This window comes from Tetrao urogallus (assembly GCF_951394365.1).
Source record: "Tetrao urogallus genome assembly, chromosome: 5".
NCBI classification, from domain to species: domain Eukaryota; kingdom Metazoa; phylum Chordata; class Aves; order Galliformes; family Phasianidae; genus Tetrao; species Tetrao urogallus.
This window is the reverse complement of record NC_136818.1, coordinates 58061406-58084668: the sequence shown is the minus strand read 5'-3', so window position 1 is coordinate 58084668 and position 23263 is coordinate 58061406. Positions and strand designations below refer to the sequence as shown.

At 36.1% G+C, this 23263-nt stretch overlaps 1 protein-coding gene across 1 annotated transcript in view; it reads right to left on the bottom strand.

The window, feature by feature from the left end:
* Positions 1-685: 685 nt before the first annotated feature.
* ATRNL1 (attractin like 1) overlaps positions 686-23263 on the bottom strand; it is a gene marked incomplete at both ends in the record, with an annotated part of 422440 nt that continues 399862 nt past the window's right edge. The window contains one exon of the mRNA XM_079535698.1: positions 686-810. Within this exon, the coding sequence (XP_079391824.1) occupies positions 686-810 (125 nt within the window). The remainder of the gene's footprint in view (positions 811-23263) is intronic.

Sequence of the window (23263 nt, the reverse complement as noted above, 5' to 3'; positions counted from 1 at the left end):
TAATTTCAATACTGAAATGAGGCCGCTACATTACTGGAGAGTAAAAGCAAGCTAAACTTGGAGACTCTTGGAAAAAATGCCAAACTTGACTGAAGAAGAAACTTCCCCATGCTCAACCAATTTTTCTAATGAGTTAGCTGTCGTGGAAGTCCTGTGTGAGCTCTGCTGCTTACCTGCTTTGGGCAATGATAAAAGAACACCTAAATCCAAATGTTCCTCCGTAGTTCCTGCTTACTGGAAAGACATCTTAATGCCGATTACAAGGAAAGAACTGTACAATTCTCAGTGTTACATAAAGCTATACAAAAATGTCCTTTAGTTTCATGGAATTTGTTTAAATTTCAATTATACAATTTCCCTCTACATTACAAAACAATGTACAGTTTTTCCTAGTTCTGTTCAAGGATTTTCTCTGCTCTGATATGTTCAGGATTAAGAATGCTAGGTATTTTATTTAATGTTTTGTTGATATAATAATTTCAATTATTTTTATTAAAGCTCATCAGATATACCTACCATAGATTTGTTCTGCTTTGGGGTATAGTAGGCTGTGTGACTATAACAGAGTACCTCATATATTCATTCATAGTTTTGCCTCCATAAAAACTGAGGCTGTAGTATAGCTTTCAATGGAAGCCATTTAAAAAGAAAACATTACAGAATATACAATTGCAGTTTTTGAATTTCAGACACAAGTTCCTTGACGTGTTGAAAGATGATGTTTTCTATTTCTGACTCCTGAACTCTTATCTTTACACTCCGCAGGCTTCTGTTGTGAAATGTCTATCAGTGCACTTGCAATTGCAAGACCTGTAAGACAAATAAAGGGAAAACAACATTTAATGCCCAGCTTTCATAAGAAGACTTCCATAGCACTGTGGTGCTTCCTTTTGTGCACAGTTTCTTTATTTTCCCAGAAGGGACTGGCTTTATTTAAGAGTTAGATAACAAGCTCTCACTTTCTGAAATGCTACAGTTACAGTGAAGTAAAGGAGAAGGAAAAATGTGCAGCTAAGAGACCAGACTGGGAAGTGGGAAAACTGAGTTCCATTTAAGTCTCTTTGATTTTTGTGTGTGATATTAACTTCACGTTTCTTTGTCAATGTTTTCTATATTATGCGGACCAGGAACTCTGACACAGATTTTCTCTGATTAAATATCTGTGCTTTGCATTTACAAATGGATGAAGATATAAAATCTGAAAATAAAAGTAAAATGGAGAACAGTTAGTACAAAATTTTACTCTTGAATACTTCCCTTTGCAATATATGCACCTTTCAGCCCCAAGAGCTTTGTATTTACCATGCAGAGAAACATATGAAAATCTTTCATAATGCACAAGCTTATGAATAGAGAGTAAAAAGCGATGGTGTCAGTCTGTGGTGAGTCTAAATGTGGTCAACCAGCCAAAGCTGTTCCAAACTGTGGCTGTCAATATTTCATGAGGTGCTACAACCTTAGCAGAGTATTACAGTGTACTGCAAAAGGTATGGACAGGTATGCCTAGGAAATGAGTAGTATAAGAATTCGCACTTACATTTGATAGTTACTCAAATGCTTAATCAATGGCAGCTCTAAAATTTTTGATTCACAAAGGTGACACTTCAATGAAATGGATTAGGTGTATTCATATCATTCATACGTTGTACTCCATTATGGCCACAATAAAACTATGACAGTAGTATCTACCAAAGCACATTTAAATATACCCATAATATAGGCAAAGAAGCTGCTGGTTCTCCATAGCACCCAACACATCTTAGTCTCTCAGCCATCCTGAAGAATTTATGCTATTGCCTATGGTAACACTATCATTCTTATTTCAGAAAAGCTGCAATGATTAATGTGCAGACAGCTTTTTGAAAATTCATAGCATTGCACTGTAAAATGCTACCAAGAGCTATCACAGGATATGTAGGAGCCAAGATTAATTAAAGAAAAGTCTTTTTTCTTACATACAGACACATTTTCTAGTAGACATAATTTTTGAAATCTTCACGGCACCTTTAAAATATCAGATTTGTCTGGTATTAGAAAATTTAATTCTGATGCTTGCTTACACATGATTCTGGGCTTAGGGAGGGAGAATACTAAATGGAATGAATGTTATAAGGAAAACAGGCTTTACATTTTTTATAAGATATTTAAAAATATGCTTGAATGAATGACATTCGCCTCATTTTACATAACACTTAAGAGAACAGAAAAACTATTTTTTTCTTTAAATCCAGTGCTGCGCACTGGAATACACTGGCGTGCTGTTAGAGTTCCATTAAAATCAGGTCACTCCAAAAGATCATTTTTCAAACGTCACACAAATCATCTGATGAAATTCATTTATTGTGTTCTCTAAGCCCTGCATAGTTATCAAAGCAATACAATTAACTGCAGGAACGATTAATTATTTCAGACTGGCGGTCTAAAGGAATTTCATTTACCAAGTCAAGCTGATGCACAGACACTGCAAGCAAACAGAATTTGCATCAAAATACAATAGAAAATTTGATAAAAATGATGTGGTTTAAATATTCATTAAAAACACAACACACACACACACAGAAAAATAACAAACAATTTCACTTTATTTTCCAGATTTTATATCTAAACAGTGAACGCAAAAACTTTTATATTCATTGAGCTGGAACTGTAAATCCTGTGTAGTGCTCTATATCGATTGCCTCTATTCATAAATTAATTCATTTACCATATTCCCCAAATGTCTCCATATAAACATCCTACCTACCACCAAACTGGTATTTTCACAAGCAGTACATGGTTTCTAGTTGCTTCTGATAAGATCCTGAACAAGTTGGCAGAAAGGAACAGTGGAATCAGTAAGCGTTCTACACTCAGAATCAATGGATCACCTCCACTAGTAAAAATTTAAGTCTACCTACAGAACCACATCTATTTTTATGCTTAGTTTGTTTTTCTACTAAATGTTATAGAAATAACCTGACCTAGTTCTGTGCAGCTAAAACACTTTCTTGCTTGTTTTATGGATATGTATGGAAAGATCATTATGGAGTGTGCCCAGTCAAATACATAAGTGGAAAGTTTATTTTTATAAGACACAATTGCATCCACAATTAGAGAAATACCACAAAATGTAATATGAACTTGGTTATGGCTAGCAGAACTATTGTCTTTCCTAATGGAAGTTAAATGGTGGTAGTTTATTCTCAAGAAGTAAGTATCTAATCATAAAATTACTGATGTGTGAATGTATTTTATTTTTTTTACAATTACGCAAAACAGTTAATAAGTACAGGAATGAAATACAGCACATCAAATGAGATTGCCTTGAAAAGTGCATTCCCGATTTATGTACAAACAGCATTTTAATTCTGCATTTAAACAAAAGCATCAGAAAAAGTCATTCATTTTGAGATACTCCCCTCCCAGTCTCTGTAAAAACAGGCGATACTATATATTTTAATTTTCCAGCAAAACAGCTTCATTAGGCGTGAAAGGTTAATTGCAGGTTTAAGTGCAGTTCAGGGAACAGTGCACGGGTCTGTAGTGAATAGCACAGTCTGCTGCAGGAAGGCTGAGTGCTATAAACTGTTTGCCCCACTGAAATGTTTTACTACCTCATTTACTAACTGTCTTCTTTTACTGCTTGTATTTGTAGTTCTTCTAAACCTTTAATAGCTACAGTTTTATTTCACTGTAATCAGATTTAAATGGAAATACCCATGCTGGGATGTTTAAATGCTTTTTTTCTGATTCTATACAGCTACATTTGAACTGATGTGAGGCTACACTATCTCCAAAAGTAGAAAAAACTCCAACATTGAAAAAGTTAGTCTTACATACTGCCTTGCATATTTAAAACCTTTTTTTTTTCTTCCTCTATTGTTCATTTTAATGAGAAAAGCATTGAGTTATTCCTATTACTTTGTCAAAAATAAGGGAACAAAGAATGACCTCAGATTCATGGTTTGGCAGGTAATAGGAAATGTTTTTTTCAATTTAAATATGTATTATTGGGAGATAATAATTGGATAGATGCCTTCACTTGATTAAATTCTCCACGTTTTCATTGTCACACAGAATCAGAACATTCACAATGCTGAAGGCAGTAAAATAACTACAGCTCAAGTAGATCAATGAGAATTGTTTGATATTTTAACCAATATTATAATCATTGCTTAAGGTGACCTTAAATAATGAAAACAAAATGATGGCTACCAAAGCAAGACTTAAAGCTGAAAGTGTAAGTTGTGCAGTAATATTTTAATAGCTTCACTCTTCATCAATCAGCAATGTTTGCATCGCTGCCTTTTTGTTGATTCTATAAAAACTTGCTCCTGTGCCTGCTCACCTAATAGTGGACAGAGTCTTTTTATTATAAATGATCCGTTATGTGATGTTTTTCCATTGTGTAGAATGCATTGCCTGCACTGCCCATGAACACACCAAACGGATCTAAAGAGCTTGAAGACATTCTGAGCAAGTGGTGAGAATTATAAGCTCAAGTGTCTGACGTAGATGACCATCGCACACAGTGAACACAACTTCATGCTCATCTCCATAAAACTACCAGTTACTATGTGGGGAATTTTTATGAGGCCTGTAATTTATCATTCCAAGCCTATAAAGATCTTTTTATAAGTACACATCTATATATTACATGAGTATAAATCACTTTTATATACAAAAATACCTTGTTAAAAATGCAGTCTTTTATCATCTACTTCTGAATTTGATGAAATAGATCACATTCACCATCACCTTTGTGGATGCATTCCAGGACAGCATCTATTCTTCATAGGAATCATATTCAGTCACTACCGTGGTTATAATGGTAGAGGAATATAACTTTCAAAAAGGTAATTATTTGGCAAATGTTTCTAAGTACCCAACAAAAACAATTCTCTCACTGTATACATGACATTACAGCGAGTCTATTCTTATTCAGTTTAATTTTTTGATTAAAAAATCCATACTTTCTAGAACTTTCTGTACTTTTCCTGTTTTCTTATTAACCAAACTTTTTTTTTTTTCAAATGGTCTAACTTGTGATTAATTTTCACGACTGAAAAGCCTGCAACACTGTTTATGCTACATACATACATGTGCAATAGAGCAAGCCATGAGAGGAGTTAGCCAAAAGGCACGTCACGAGGAAATGGAGCAGAAGGAATGATCCACAAAACATTCTCCTACATATGTAGAGATATGATACTCAAGTAACTACTTTCTTAAAGAAAAGTTGAATCACCTGAAATTCAACACTGGCCAGAGGTGCCATGGAGTTCTAGCCCACAGTGTAACTGAGTTCATTTCAGTGTTATAACACGGTCCAGTTCTACACACAGATCTGAGGGTCCTGATCTAGCTGGTGTGTCTAGATAATATTTGGAGTTCACAGACTTAGTCACAGAGAGCAACCATCATAAGCAACTGCCAAGAGTAAATATCTGCATAAACTTTCATACTGCAATGTTTTTGATTGAAATGAGAATTTTTTAAAAGAACTGACAGCATCTCAACATCACAGTCTTTTTATGGGCCTCTCTTCTGTTTGCTTCATGGATAGGTATAACACTAGTATTTAACACTACTCTTACTATGAGAAAGATATATGAAAGAAACAAAACTAACTAGGAAATTACTTTGGGTAAGTAACCTCATCATTTCTTTTTCAATGATAATTTTTGCTAGATGGGAAGTCAGCCAAGGGACCAGGACATACGTTTTTCTTTTCTTATTCATATAACTTAATTAAATAAGTAAAATATGAGACAGTGCTTAAACCACAGCAATAACAAACAAAATAATGGTAGCATGGATGGGCACACACTAGTAGAGAGGAGATGCTGTGCTCCTCTGTATTATACCCTTGGTATTTAGTAATAACAGTATCTATGAGGAGCTAAGAAACTCCTATTCCCAGAATAGACTTATAAATTACTTGCTGTCATTTTGTGGGAAATGCAGACTATACAATAAGTTATCTTTTGTGAAATGTTCAGCCTTTCCCAAATTTTTCTCATTTTGAAAAGGAAATGGCCCCACATATTTGTGAGAAATATTTGTCTTCTGAGGGCTCGGCAGTGATTTTTTGCATGCAGTCAGGCAGTTCTCCCTTCCATTTCAGTGTGACATCTCTCTGGTTTAGTCTGTTATCCAGGTCTGCAGAACGTCTGGTGCCTTAAAACTATTCATCCAGCTGATAGCTGAGACAGCAAGTGCTGATTGGTCTCTTGCTGTGGACAGATGGGGACTGATGATGTGGCCAAGGTGCATGCTGACTCCCCAAGGACGGCTGTCAGGTCAGGGGGTGTGTACTCCAGGGTAATCTGCTCCAATGTGAGATAGCTATCATATTCCTTTGGGGCAGGTTTTGTTTGTTCAATAGGGCAAACAAATACTGTCTTGATGAAAAAGATGTAGAGAGGTGTTGGAGGGCCCTCAGCGGTAGGATGAGATTGGTGTAATACCATTTTGGTTAACCTGCTTTCTCTCACCCACTTGTCTGAACTCGAGGGTCTTGAGATTATAATGAATAAGGTAATAAAATTTAATGTAATAACATCGTATGATAATATGAGATTACTGCACTTTGTTGGAATGCATCATCACACCCGTGTGCCTGCACCAGGTTCAGGGATGGCAGCACAGAAGAAAGGAGAAATGAGCTTAATAGTGGAAAAGGAAGATCAAGGTCATGGCTGAACTGATGTGGGAAATGAACTCTCATTTGAAACCATGTAAAAATGGTAGGTGGGGAATGATAAGTCATGAAATGTCTTGAACATTAATAATGACATTTGACAGAATAGGAAAAGGAGCACATAGAGCTGCTAAAAATGAGATGCAAAAGAGTCCACAGTGGGCAAGAACACATAGGCAAGACCAGAGGGTAATGTTGTCATTTACATAAATTTGAGGGTAAATAATGGAAAAACTGAAGAAAAAAAAAAAAGAGAAATGGAAAATCTCAAGAGAATGAGAAATAAATTACATAAGATTGGACTGTAAATGAAGCTTAGAGTAACTTACCCTGTTGGTGATGGGTAGTCAAATACATGCTTTTTTTTTTACAAGGGAAACAGGAAATTGAGCCATTGATAGTTTTTTGAGATCTCTGATACATTACTTTGGAAAAAATTAAATTTGAAAAGGAAACCATACCTTAAGCTACAATAGTTATAAAGATTACTGAGTATATTATTACATATTTCTCACATCTTTTTCCTTGGGGGTCTCTGGTAAAGCTTGTCACAAATTTGCCCAGTAATATTAAGAATATGATTGACTTCAAACACACTGAAAAAAAAAATTAAAAAAGAAATTGTAGTTGGCTGCTGAGACTGAAGATAAAAGGTTCTTCTCTAAACCTCTTATTGATTCACTTTAAATACTAAAATAGGTTTGGGGAATGCTTAAATTTAGACTAGTTGAGTAATATCTCCTAAAGCTGAAATACTTATCAGTACTAAATTCAATTAATAAAGTAGGCATCAAATTTAGTCAGGAAATATGTTCTCACAAAATAACAGAGCCCATAGAATTAAAACTGCTTGATGCTTTTATCTAAGATGTTTTACTTTGGCACTAGTAACAGACAACTAACAAATTGTTACACCATTATTTTGTTATCTCATTATAATTTCTGGACCTTTGACCACAAATGGCAATTACAGAAATCTGAGAACATTCCTAACTATCCCATTGCCTTTCTCAGCATATCTTGTGTTACATAAGTCCATGGAAAACATTGTTAGCAAATAGTATTTTTACATTAAAAATATGCATGAATTACTATGTAAATAATATTGCATATAATCAGGCTTTGTGTCCTGCATTTCTTGAATATAAGTTGGAGTCTCAAACAGGTCTATCAGCAGCCAAATATATTTATAGTTAAAGGAAAAAATTGAATTAATAGAATACATAATGTTTTCAGGAAGCTATCAATTAAATACATGAATTCACCTGTAACTCACAAAATTTTTGTTATTTTAAACTATTAGCAAAATAAGGAGGATGCTTTTAACTGTTAGCTATTAAGAATAGTTAAAAGGAATATTCTGCTTGGAGCATGTGCAAACTTCATGTCAGTTAATTCCTTAATGCATTCCCACTGCATACAGTACATAGTATTAAAATGGAAGTAATTACACAGGATTCTGTCGTGGACAGTAATATTTGAAGCACTTGGATTTTTTCACAAAAACTATTAAATTTTCAGTTTGATTACATCTCCTTTCCATTGAATCATTTTTTCCTATGTTATGAAAAACATCTCCATTCTTGTGATGTTTTGCAGCAGTTTAATTTGTTTTCAAGAAAATCACTATAAACTAATTTGCTACTCTGCAAGAATTTGGTGAGATGCATTAATCATGCCAGAATCTAATTTGGTCTTGTAAACCCATTGCTGTAGAAGAGAAAAAAATGTACTTGGAGATATACCTGGAGTACTGAACTCTTTTTTACTTTTAAGCTATACCTTGGTAAATAGAAATGAAATTCAGATTGGTTTTGTTCAGAAGTTGTTACCACAGCAGTGACTTACGTGGGATTAGTTCATGAGCATTACTATTGTAATGAGCCAGGGGAGGATCACATTGGATATTAGGAAAAAAATTCTCTCAAAGAGTGATTGGGCACTGGCACAGGCTGCCCAGGAGGTGTGGAGTCACCATCCCTGTGGGTGCTCCACCACCCATGGAGTTGTGGCACTGAGGGACATGGTTAGGGGCTATAGGGGTGGTTTGGGGTTGGGCTTGGGGATCTTAGAAGTCCTTTCCAACCTTAACAATTTTGTGATTTGCTTTGTGAAAGCCTTCTTCAGACCACTATAGCTGAGGTTATTCCCACAGCATTATTTTACCCTCTCTACCTTCAGCAATCTCCACTGAATTGAGATCCTGCATGCCAATCAGAGAACATCGAAGACATGTGAACTGTAAAAATTTGTGAGCCCCAGTTATATTTTTAAATCTTTTTAAACCATATCCATTCATGCATGCTGGACAGCATAACCACTGTGATGAAAGCTACAGCCTTACTAAACATTCTGAATAGGCTGAACACCTGCAAAACAAAGATTTACCATTTGTATACACAGAGCGTATTGGATCATACAGTGCTATCATTTCATGCAATTAAGAAATCAGAAAACCTGCGTACATGTGTGAGAGTGTCTGGAAGAAAAAAGTTTCAGGCACAACTGATCAATCAGGGAACAGTTGGATGGAGACAAGGCAGAGAGATTCATGAGGGGTTGCTTCCCTCCAGAGGGGCCTTATTTGCAGAGGGTGATTTAAGGCAGAACTCTTCCTGTCTGTAGAGGAAATCTGGGGTGATTAACTTTGCCAGGTGTAATTCAGCTTTTGTGAATACCTCCCTAATGCTCCATCTGTGTGATAACACATATTGTTAGATTTGCAGTTTTACTACTCTTACACTCTTCCCCTCATTGTTGTTTCTCTGCTATGCGGTCTACTGCTCTGACACCAGACCTCTCCTCAAGACTGAAAACTCAACCTTAAAGACAATAGGTTTAAGGGCCCAACCGAGGCCAATTCTGTTCCCACTGGAAATAACACAATACTATTTGCACTATCGTTTACTTTTAAGGAAGAAGATAAGAGCAGCACTCTTCAAAGATGCTGTGTGTTGCTATTTCTCACTCTTGCACCTTTATTTTTGTTGTTGTTTTTTTTCCATTGACAAAAATTTTATTTAAACCAGAAAGTGATGAATATGTTTATACAAACAAATGATTACAGTTCACCAGAAATTCAAGAGGGTTCTCAAAAGATTAATCAGAAGCAAGTATGCTATCTGCAGTGCTTTTCCCATAATGAATTCTCACTTTAATTTCTGCTTTACAAGGTTGACTTGTTTTCCATTGCCAACACTCTGCCGCAATATATCATTGCTCTAACCACTGTTTGGCTTGTAATTTGGTTCTGGCCAAATAACAATACCAGTTTTTCAGTATTCTGCTGATTTCCACAATTAGACATTCAGTACATTTCCAGCTACCTTGCCAGCCGTCACTCTGACAAAATAAATGATCCTAGGAGTGTAACACAGAATTAAGTCAACAGGACAGAAAACATGCCTAGAATTTTTGAATTCTAATTCTAACATATTTTGAAATATCACTAAGAGACAACTTCAGGGTCACTACCATCCCCAACATAAGGCTGCTTGGCATGTTAACGCCCAAGAATCAGGAAGCTTCAGAAATAAGCAGAAAATTTGGTAAAAGGCTGAAAAGTTCAAGTCATAAAAATGTAAACAACACCACCACCACCACAAAAAAACAACGAAAAGATTTTAAAGAAACAGCCCTACCAGAATCCTGTGCAGCACTGAAAGAGGATAATTCTGAGAGGAGTTCCAGTATATATATAGGCAGGTTATATGGCTACTCATTCATTCTTCCTGAATCTTCTACACTACCCCAAACATGATGTATTGTAGCCTTACCAAGCAACATGACAGACATACTTGCAACTGGTTATTGTAAAATATATGGTAAAAAGATTCCATTTCAAATAGTCTGTTTGCAATTGATTACATACCATTGATTTTGAACAGTCAATATAGATAAATATAAATAAAACAATGCCATCAGAGCTCAGTTTCTTTGCAAGACACATGGAGACAGAGCAAATGCCTGAAACTGCAAAATACTAATACCATGCAGGTGTATCACTGAAAATGTATTACGTGCCCTATGCATGCTTCCCGGTCTGGAGAGAAAAACTAGAAAATGGGCAGAAGATAATGACAGTTTCCTTCTTTTATGTGTACTCATTCTCCAAAAGACAAGTAGCATTCAATGTCTTGTTTACCTTATTTTGAATAAATCTCAGCCTGATGAGTACACCACCATTTCATCCAACAAACATGGTAAAGTCCTTTATTTTTTATTGAATAAGGTAGAAATCAGGTGACAGACAACAATCCAGAAGTTCCCATAAAGTCACTTTTTTAGCAAAGTCGATTCCTAGAAGGTGTCCTGAATGAGAATAAACATTCAGGTATAGAAGAGTTTCTTCATCTGCCCTTGCTCATTGGTAATCAGAGAAGAAAGTGGCAGAAGTGAAACCAGGGAGAAGATGAGATAACAAGGGCTACTTTCTGCTTGGAGCTTTTCAGTGCCAGAACGGCTCTTTGTGCTGACTGGCAAGATTTATAGCAATTGTATGCATTCTTATTCACATTACTTTCACTTTTACTCTAAAAGTAAAGTATTTCATAAATGACCACGCTGGCTTTGTATTTCCAGGATGTGATTAAAAGAGAGTTTTCATTTATGTATTCTCAAAAAGTTTTTACCATACAGTGAAGGAGAAATAAACCTTCAGCAGGACATTAGAATTCCCTCACTGCATTTTATCTAAAACTCCCATCTGTTTTTTAAAAGCAGAAATTATGTTGTCTTCTACTTCCTATTTAACTGTGGCCCTTTCCCCCCCTCTATTTTTTCCCATATGCTTTTTGATCACATATGAAAAACTTGGCTTCAGTGCTCTCATCTCCTGATTTTCTGTATTTCAATTATACTTTAATGGCTGTATATACACTGATGATGGCACAAGAGTGTGTTGAGAATGAAATCTGTTTTGTACTATCCTAGATTCTGAGAACAGCTACAATTTGAGTTGCTTTCTTCTGTAGCCTCTGAAGTGCCTTCAGGAACATAATAATGCAATAAACACCAAATCTGCTCTTTCCTTCACAATCCAAGCCAGCACTCTGTTTCCCATAATACTGCTACATTATGATTTGCAACTATAAATAATTATCCTAAGTTATAAAGATAAAATATAAAACTTTAAAGCAATACAATTAGACACCATTCACTTGAGACTCTGAAGCTGTTATAAGCAAACAACAATTTTCGTAAGGAATAGAAAAGAAGGTTATAATGGAAAGCATGTTACCTGCTTATGACTAGTTCACCAGAAGCTTGACACAATCTTGGGTGCAAACAATGGAAATAGTCAGTGGCACACTGCACCTTGTTTCAATCTTAAAAGGATATTAAAAAAATAAAATAAAAATTACAGGAATGGGATTTGGCAACGTATAAGATTTGGTAATACAAGAGATTATCCCTGGGCAGCCTGATCTAGTGGCTGGCAACCATGTTCACTGCCACAGGCTTAGAACTGTATGATGTTTGAGGTCTCTTTCAACTAAAGTCATTATGTGATTCTGTGACTCTGTGATTCTATGAAATGGACAGTGGTTGGAAGTGAGAGGTACTTCTCTAAACCTCTGTAAGGCTTGTGTTCAGATGTATGAACATGGGATTTGTATTTGTTTGAGGTTGCCTGGACAAGTGTTTGATATGACTTCAATATATAGAATTCCTTGCTTTTCTCTGTACTATTTTACATTGTCTTGCTTCCAAACTGCTCTTCAGTCCAAGAATCTCCACTTCTCATTCCATTAAGTGTGAGTCACCCCAGTATTTAGCTGCCTTTACAAAGTACTTGTTACTCTACCTGGATTTCCAATAATGAGAAATTCTCTTTGTGAATCCAATACTGTTACTACGATGTCTCTAATTCACTTCCACCTACTTAAGTCTCTCTGGATTGCAATAGCATAAAGAGGTAGTGGTACAGCAGGCTTTAAAAGGCTTTATTTATATTACTTGCACTTCTACTGACTTCTCATATTAGTGGTCAATTCTTTTCCAAGAAAAATCCACTCTTTACAAAGAGAGATAAAAATAACTGTACACATTTGAACTATGATCTAATTGCTCCTTCAAGAGTGATGAAGTAATTTGTGAATAATCTAAAAAGAGCTGTCTTATTTCATTACTTGAGCCCCACATGTGCTTTAAAAACAATATATTCATTAAAGATTTTAAAATCTGTGTGCTAACTAGTGCACATTTTTATTGAACTTCTCATCTTTGATGTGCCTCTATTAATATGGCAAGAAACCCAAAGAACGTTGCGTTATCCCTACTGAAACAACTTATAGCTTACTTGCTTTTCTTCCTTTTTTATTTGCAAAGGACAAGTACTTTTGAAGAAACATTCTGAAATGAGATATTCAATGAGTTATCGAAAGATTGTAAGATCAGGCAAAAACATAAAGGATTAGTGATGGCTATGTGTGTTGAGGATGGAGATTCAGATATTTCAAGTCAGATGACTGATGTGTTCTATATAAATGTTATAGGCATTGACCAGTCACAGTATCTACTCAGGAATAAACAGCACAGAAATTCCACGGGACAAAAAGTGTTGTCCCCTCTGTGGAGTTTTTCCTTCCATCCTCCATTGGGAAAAAATGCAACTGAGTACGCATTCTGTCCCTGTGGGCTTCCCAAAGGACCACACACCACTGAAAGTTGCATAGCACATGCAATTCTGTAGGTTAGATTACACACACATTTGTACATCTCACCTCGTACTGAGGTTCCAAGCAACAGTGAAGCCTCTGAAATCCTCAAGAATATAAATAACAATAATAAAAACTAGTAATAAATAGAAATTAAACTAGTAGCATCACTTGTGGAGCTTTGGAATGACCACAGAAAAGCTGACAATATTACTGGTAAAAAGTATATTGAAACAGCTTGGAAAAAAAGAAGTGGGAAGGAATAACAATATGAATAGAATGAATGAGCCTTTATGCTAGATATGAAAGTGTTTCTGATACTGACAAAAGAAGTTACAACATTTATCATTCTAGGATCGCAGGGGACAAAACAATATTAAATCATGAGAGGTATTATTTGTGAATTGGCACTGTTTTCTTTCCCTTGTGTTAAGAGAATGATAAACGCTTTCAATTGCGTTAAAGGAAAAGTCTGATACTGGCTGTGAATTCTATACATTCGTGCTACAATTTCTGGGACATTTGGTGAAATCCTCATAAATACCATTATTTACATTAAAGATGCTAGTAAGATTGTTTTTGTTTTTGTTTTCTTTTCTTTCTTTCTTTTTTTTTTTTTTAACTCCTCATCTCTCATCTGCAGTTTTATTCAAGAGTCCCCCTCCTGATATTTTAGTTTCTAAGGCAGATGAAATAAGTAAGATTCAGTTACCAGAATTCTTAGGATAACTGGTGGGAATATTGCAGAAGCACAATGTGATCAAAACAGATGGAAAAGCAATCCCCAGATGACTAAGGGCAAAACTGCATCAGTGCCAGGACTGCAGAAAGAGCAGAACTATATGAGATATATTAAACATTTGCATTTGAATTTTTAATATTGAAAATAAATGTCACAGCATTTCATGAAGAATCTATTTGACCTGAATGCAGCTCATCTGCTGCTCCTTGCTATAGAAGATCACACCTTTTACTCGCTATTTATCTTTAACTCCTGCTGAACTCTCTGGCACTTCCAAACTCTAATGGGAGGTTATGGTTTTTTAAACATTTGCTTGCATTTTATATTTTCAAAAGCTAACGCAAGACATTGTGGTGACAGCAATGAGATAGCATAATAGCATGCTTTGTTTTTAGCATTTTCAGACACGAGTAATATCTTCTGCTTTGCAGTTTGGGATAAACATGGTGCATCACTGTGCCATCTAGTGTGACTCAGCTTTGAGAGCTTCAGGCTTGGCTCTGCCTCCAGTGCGCCAAATATACATGGCTGAGCTTTTTAAGCCAGTAAATACTGTACATGTAAATATATTTAAATGTAAATAGATAGATATAGATATAGTCTGATTTGAAAATAACAGATTATATTTTTTAATGGTGTAATTCCATGAATGGTCTGGGTGCTATGAAAAATTCCTAGAACACACCCAAATATATTACACAGATTTCAATTACTAGGTTACATGTTCTTCAAAATAATATTCAAAACTATACAGAACGTATTTATTCACATTGTATATAACAGCTTGCATGGATAGAATGGCTCTTCAAAATAGACAGGTGTATTCATTTTCATTTTCAGTGCAGTAATTACTGCTTCTCAGCCATCTTTCTGCAGCCCCTGTTAACCCCAGTTTGGGATGCACGCTGCACTGTGTCAGGTGCAATACATGAGCTGCACCAAAAGCATCCACAATCTAAAAAAGCATTTCACTATGCTTAAATTTTCATATTCAAAAATGTGCTTTCAGACCTTAACCCTGACTTTCCAAGTCAGGCTTTGCATTTGAAATTGGAAATTTAGCTAGGTTTTTCCTCTAGGCAATAACCTGCTAGGCAATAAAAGTTCTGAAAATCACTATTCATTCTCTGTTACAGTTCTCAATGTTTCTGACATTCTTTTACATAGCTTATACTGAACAGACCTCATACTCATGAGATACAAGAAAGAGCACAACCTACCTCACTCATGACCATCGACACTGGCCTTGCAATTCTAATACAAGTAAAAATAAAATTACTATTTTATATTAAAACTGTCAATATATACATTGCATTGATCTATGGAGCATAAGACTGCATTAATCAAAATATTTGCCTGAGAGAAATAGACTAAATTACCGTGAAACTGAATAAATGCAGAAGATGCTATATTCAATTAGAATGAGTTATTTTAAGAAGTTCATGCTCAGAGGTAAGCACAGAATACCTACACCAAAAAAGATCTGTAGTTCTGACCCGTTACGACATTAGCACAACGATTCTGAGAAACTTTAACTACTCACAGAAACAAAGTTTTGTGTAGGAAATCACACATACAGAAGTTAGAATGAAAAGTCAAGAAGTTTCCAGGTTTTGATAGATTTCAGGCTGGATGTGTCAAAAGATAAGCCCTGACACTGGCAGGCAGTCTCCCTTGAAAATTTAGATTCATATACAGATATCTTCAGGTAAACCAATTTCTACTTTCACCTCTGCCTCCAAACACTGGTCTCAAAGGACTTCATTTCAGCCAAGACCTGTCAAAACCCCCAAATGCTTTTCATTACTGAATTCCTTCTGTATGTTCTCTGTCAGCTGTGTTAAAATAATAAATTCACCACCAATTGATTTTTGAAAAGGGAGAGAACCCATTTCATCTCACCCACAGATTTGGTTATTTTGACATGCAAAATTGGAGGCATATTTAAAACTGTTGTTTGAAGTCCATGCTTCTCATGCCATTTATCGAGCTTAAAGTAGCAGCAGGTTCAGAAGTTCTATACAATAATGTTCAGTAGAAAGACTATGAGATATTTGGACTGTGCTCAATTCTGTTCATATCCTTTGCAATCATTAATATTAATGCAATTCACTTACAAACATCCAGCACAGATGAGGTGTCCTGGCACTACTGATTGGTGCTATAGGACAATACAATTTATATTCCATATTCTGACATATCTGAGAAGAAATTGAAATGTTTCTAAAATTCCACTGAGAAAGAATTCTAAACACTTTTTTTCAGCATCAAGGGATAAAAAATACACCAAAACCAGACTGCTGGATTAATAAGGTAATGGTTGTGTTATTGAAAGAGCAGAAAAAAGTTCTTTAAAATAGTGTGTGCAGACAGAGCTTAGTTGAGACGGAACAGTTGCAAGAACACCTTAATGGAGGACAAGAAAGCAATTAACAATGAAAAGTCACTGATGCAAAATATAGTCCTAGAGATTAAAATCTTATTGAAACAAATGCTTCTCCATTTGATCATAATGAATTGAGCTGAAAGATCTGCAAAACCAGTTCAGTGAACACATAAGAAAAAAACAATAATTTGTTACCCAATTATTGTACAGAGCTTTCTGACCAACATGGTGCTCTACAGCATTAGTTAAATAGAAATAGGAACCTTAGGAAATGGAATAACGTAAGAGAATTAGACACAGTATTATTTGAAATTGCAATGAGGTAATTGTAAAAATATATGCAGAAATACTAATGTGTACAGTGATTTAAAAACACTGGAAGAATGTGCATTATCTCAAATGGGAAAAACAAAATATTCATGAGAAAAGAGTCAGAATGAGCATAGCAGGAAGGATAACCCATTAGGGTAGATGAAGCTAATAGTACAGGGAAGAAAGTCATGATGGTGGAGCATGGGGCAACCTGGGAATATTCTGAAATGAGTGAAATTGCAGTCAGAAGTGTGAAAGAGAGAGAGAACATTAAGAAGTGAAGACTGAGAGGCACATTACGTGTGTGGGAACAGGCTGCCCAAATTAGAGAGATCAATCATATCGAGGTGAATTAGGTCTTTGTAATGGGGACAACGGTCTCAAATTGCCTTTGGGTGTCTTTAGGCACCTTGCTAGCATCCAGGTCTGGAAGGTATCCGCAATGGGAGATGTGTCCAAACAGTTATCAATATTGCAGGTGGGCCTTCTTCAAGAACTTTTAAAAAAGAAACATAAGCAGTCAAATCAGTAAATAAATAAAACAGTGTGCACTGCACAGATTGTGTGAAACTGGTGTAAAAGAGGATAAAGGAGGAAACAATTAAAGTTAATATCTGCAAAAATAGCTGTCACCTGGAAATGTTACTGTATAAGGTATTTTACCACGTAGCTTGGGGGTCCTAAGTTCTTCAGTGTCGCCATTGATAATACATTTGTGATGAAATGTGGGAAGGTAGGGCTAGGTGTAACAGAACAGTCAGCAGTGGTGAAAATGGCATTCACAGAAAAGAAATCTGACTTTTAAATGGAGCACATTTCAATAATATTTCTTGTTAGATAATTGTCATTAGGAGCCAAATATGAAGTTACATGTTTACGAACCATAATGTGGGACTCACTAAAATAAGAAAGGCCCTCCAAGTTAGAGGTCACACAAAGGGAAACGATTTGATTACACTTTGGAAGTTCCAAGGAAGGAAAGATGATGTGCTAAAAGGGCTCTTTCATTATTTCAGCAAGAAAAAGTTAATACCTGGGTGGAGAGCCCAAATTAAGGAACAAAATGCAGTGAAAGTAAAGAAAGTTTGATAAACATGTCATCAGAGTAGGTAAGCTAATCATTCATGTCTTAAGCTCTGAAAATACAGAATCGAGGAGAAATCTTGAGAGGCCAAGAGACTTGGAAGGATATCAGCAGCGGAAGAACCATAGCAGTAAAGCACTGGGAAAAATACACATAGATGAAAGCAATCACTGAAAAAGTCAAAGTGCCTTGCTGAAAGTCAATAATATATACAATTATTCAAAATGAACATATTTCACTTATAATTTGCTAATGATTTCTTCTGTCAACATGACAAACTGAAGAGGTCTGAAAAGATATTTCAGCAATTTCAGGATGTGAAACAAATTATCTGAAAATATGGATTTCTACACTGTCTTCCTCACTGTGGGAGGGGAGGGGAGGGGAGGGGAGGGGAGGGGAGGGGAGGGGAGGGGAGGGGAGGGGAGGGGAGGGGAGGGGAGGGGAGGGGAGGGAAGGGAAGGGAAGGGAAGGGAAGGGAAGGGAAGGGAAGGGAAGGGAAGGGAAGGGAAGGGAAGGGAAGGGAAGGGAAGGGAAGGGAAGGGAAGGGAAGGGAAGGGAAGGGAAGGGAAGGGAAGGGAAGGGAAGGGAAGGGAAGGGAAGGGAAGGGAAGGGAAGGGAAGGGAAGGGAAGGGAAGGGAAGGGAAGGGAAGGGAAGGGAAGGGAAGGGAAGGGAAGGGAAGGGAAGGTAGAAAAGAAGAAAGGAAAACAAAAAGGCCTCTAGAGGAGAAAAACAAAAAAGAAGTCAACAATCTATCTGTATTTTAGGTTTGTAGACTGTAAACAATCGACATATATCCCATTAGAATTGAAGCTGTAAACATCAAATATTTTCAGATCCCCATCTATTTTCACTTCAGTCACCAAAGCTTTGAAGAAAATCAGTTGTGTGTTCGCATTGCAAGTACGTTCACTAATACTCTTAGTGATGTACTATAAACTTTATTTAATTAGGCCTGATTAATGTTGTCCCTTAATTGGAAAAAAAAAACAAACCTGAGGCTTAACATTTAAATATAAACAAAAGACACACAAAAAGGAAGCAGAAAATCTATTGCCTACAAAAAGGTTTTCCTCTATTTTGGATACTACTTATAGAACTTTATATAAATCAAAAGATATCAAAATTAAGTTGTAATTCCTGTACAAAATAAAATAAAGTAGTTGAACTATACCCCATTTAGAATAACTTATCCAGAAATCTAATATAAAAAAAAACAAAACAAAAACAAAAACCAAAAAACAGCAAAACCCGGTGTCAGCAGCAGGAGCATACAAACAGGAACAAGATATTGAACACAAAGTAGTACACTGTGTTTCTTGCTGTCTCAATTAGTGACAAATCTCTTTATATTTTGAAATTTTTCAATTCATGGTTGCACAAGGTTTTCTCTGCTATTCTCCTGTGCTTAGAACAAAACGATCAGCAGTCCTTGCTGCATGACTCTCTGTTGTCTAGACTTATTAAATTGTTCCTTGCCTTCTCAGTGTCCTGTGGAGCCAACAGCAGATGAACTTCATTTCCTCCCCTTATAAAGAGAGCTTTGAAGGAAATTATTTTGCAAGAATAACAACTTCTTCCCACCATGCCAGGTCAAAAATGGGAAAGAGAAGTGGATGTTCCAGTACCAAATGAAATAATATGATTTTCCTATCTGTTGGACTTTGTTTCTCTTAAGAAATATTCCCAATGGAAACATCCATTGATTGCTTGCATTTTTACGGAGTCATCTTGATCAGGACTGTACAGAGACCCACCCTGTCAACAGAGAGTGTCTATGCTTTAGTGGACGCATCTAATGACATTTCTAGTAGATACACGTTTTTTTAAAAAAATATATTTTCCTTTTCTCCCAGCTATCTTCCACAAAGTTACTGGTGGAAAGAGATGATCCACCCATGGGTTTCAGGATAGTGAACATTAGAATGGCTGAATGCATGAATCCAAAAGCATAGCAGGGATTTACTCTCATTTTTCCATCAGCCTTCCTGGGGCTGTGCACATAAAAATATTATCTTCTCAAACCTCTTTCACAAACCAAAGCTAATACCTTGGCCAGTGTCTAAACCAGAGAAATATAACAAAGAATAATTGTCTTTATAAAATCTGACTGAAGGGAAACCAAAGTTATAAATTTACAACAAGGGACGCAGTCCTACAACATATAAAGCAGTATTGTACTACCCAATGAGCAAGTGGAAGGTATGTGTCCAGACATTCCATTTCCAACTCTCTGAGAACATACCATTAGACATTATCACTGAAACTGGAAAATATTGTAAACATATCCATATGTTCTTAGCCTTAACAGAGTTATCTACTACAGTATATTCTCTTGTGCTTTCCTACCAGTATGAGAAGATTTATTTTAGACTTTTAATCTGATCATGCATACCCCTAATTGTTTCAACTATAATTACAGATGTTAAATTGTTTTGCCTTTTATGAAAAGTAAGACAAAAACAGAAATTAAATGCATGTAAAACTGAACTATTTCAATGGCACTAATTGCAAAACAATTTTTAAAAAACAGCTTTTGATGAAATAATTGTTTTAATTATACAGTATACTTAGGTTTTTATCAACTATAAACACTTCAGGTTTTAGCACTAAGGTAATTTCATGTGCAATGTTTCCCAGATTTTATTTCAGAATGTAAATAAACTAGAAGTATAAATCACTGCATAATGACTTTGGAACAAAGGAGAAGGAAAAGTGTTGATCTCTCTCTGTTTAACAGGATACTATTGTAGTATATCACTAGTAGATACGTCTAAATGCAGACAGAACTTCACAAACTGCCTAGAAGAAACCTTTACTCTTGGACTAGATGATCTTAGTGATCTTTTCCAACCTTGATGATTCTACGCTTCATAGCGAGGCAATGTCTCCTTATAACTTTAGGTTGTTCAGAAATGCCATTGGCTCACTGAAAGCTCTTAATGGAGCTCAGCAGGGGTACTCCTGAGGTAGAGTGATTGCACAAAAGTGGTCTCCTAGCAAGGAACTGCCTAAGCAGAAATTTTCACACAGAGTAACATTCCCATATCTGCCTGCCTTAAACTCACAGATGCACGAATGGCCTTTTTCCAAACCAAGATGCTGTTTGTCTGCACACTGTGGTGGACCACAATTGCCATGGCAGTACATTGTCCACTGTCTCAAGAAAAAGTAAGTGCAATAATTCTTATCTAAGTGACAGTAAGTTTCTATTAGGCTGTTCTTAAAGTTTCCTTTGGGGGTCAGACACAGCAAAGGTGTTAAAAATCAAATACTGCAGTAGGAAAATTTATTCAATAAAAGGACTTTTAAAGGTAATAAATTATATCCCCAGTCAAATATCTCTAATCTGGTACTGTCTTTAGTGTTCAGCAGACACAGTCATAGCAAATATCTGGTGACATTTGGAAGGAAGGGGAAGGAAAGGAGATATTTGTGACACGGAATGAATATGGAAAAGGAGACATTGCACATGTGGAAACGCTCTGGCAGAATTACAAATATTTTTACAGCTATAAAACAGTCAAACCTCTGCTCAGTTTAAAAATATGTCTGTAGACAGCTACTTCATATTATTCTGTGAAACAGCTACGGTAACAACTACTTGTATTCTCACCGCACGTGAAAGCTCAACAAACACCGGTGAGTAGGTTCCTCCTTCAGTAAAAATCACACCATTACATTTAGGAAATGCTCGTTCCTTCACAAGACAAAGAAAAATCCTTCTGTGCTCTGACTGCTGAATTGGTTACTGCAAATACAGCAAAAGCAGCGGAAGTGCTCAGTAGGATTTTAAACAGCCTCTTATCTCTACGCCAGACTCTCACTTGTACTGCACCTTGGTACATACACAACACTTTCTGTTAGTCTTGCTCTTGCTTTGTAATCCACCAATCACACCGGTTGATGGTGACGGTGGAGTCACCATCACTGGGGGTTGTCAAGGACCATGGAGATGTGGCACTGAGGGAGAGGTCAGTGGGCATGGTGGGGATGGGTTGGGCTGCACTGGATGATCTTAGAGGTCTATTCCAGTCTTAATGATTCAGTGACTATGATTCTACAAAAATGCACTTCTGTAACTTTCAGAACAAACATTAATAATAAGAGATACTATATATCCAGGAAGGAAATGAATGTCTTTTATCTGTTTTCTATTAGTGTTATAATCTCTGAGAATTTCTTCTCCTCACCTGGGAACGTGTTTTGTTTTGTTTCTTCATTTGACTGTTTCTTTCATTTTTTGACCATCTTTCAATCATTTATCAAATATCAGATGTCAGCTGGAGATTTGTATCAGACTCTGAATCTGTCTTCTCTGATTTTTTTCTCAAGCCTTTTCCATGTAATTACATTTTTATAATGACAATGTTGCTTTAGAGGTTGCTATTAGATAAAAGCAACAAATCCTGACTTACTAAAAACTCTAAGCATCAAGGGAAATTGCTGACATTCTCACATTGTAATAGAGATCCAGGGGTAGCAGTTGCAGCGTGATGTCATCTTAAGAAAAATCTCTACCAAAACATTTTTAATAAAAGACATTCCCTTTTATCTTGTGGCAGACAAATATATGAAAACAGATTCACAGTCCTGTTGGCCAGCTGCATTTTTCACAAGCATATTTACTGAGAGCTCATGGTAAGGTCTGGTCTTGAGCTGACCTGTACTCTTTCCTGCCCCTCTTCCTGCTTTCTTTTTACATTCACTCAGCTCCCTTTTCCATTTGCTATTAAGATTAGAAGAGACTTAAGGCACAGGATCTAGAGCTAGGAAATTTCATATGCTCAAATTGCTATACATTTTCTCTGTCTCAGAGAGAGATTGTGATCTACACACATCTGGGTGTTTTTTTTTGTTTGTTTGTTTTGTTTTGTTTTGTTTTGAGGTAACTGATAGCTGTTTTGGTATGGAAATGGACACTTTTTTTATAAACAAGCAACATCTATTGCCACCTAAACATGCAGTCACTGAAACCAGCAAGTGCCAGGACAAGTTTCATCTGAGGTCACTTAGGTGTTTGTCTTCTGGCATCTTGGTGGGAGCATTATTAACTTTCCTAATTTGTACAATAATTACAACATTATTTCTTTCATTTACTTTTAAGGAATGCATTGTGATTTAATTCACAGACATAATTCACAGATGTTAGATGGAAGATGTTAAAGAAAGTGAAGGTGGGGGTTTTAATTAATAATTCACTTTAAATTGTTGCTGCCTCCCACTTCAATTGCAATCACCTCAGTAATTAGAAAGACGAAATTGAATCTTCCTGGGGAGCTCCTACCTATTCTGTGTGCATGTCTTCATCAATGATATGCATGCAAAATACTTTGCAATTCCATGTCTGAGACTGCCCTATTTACTTACTCAGTACACTCTATATTCCAAGCAAGG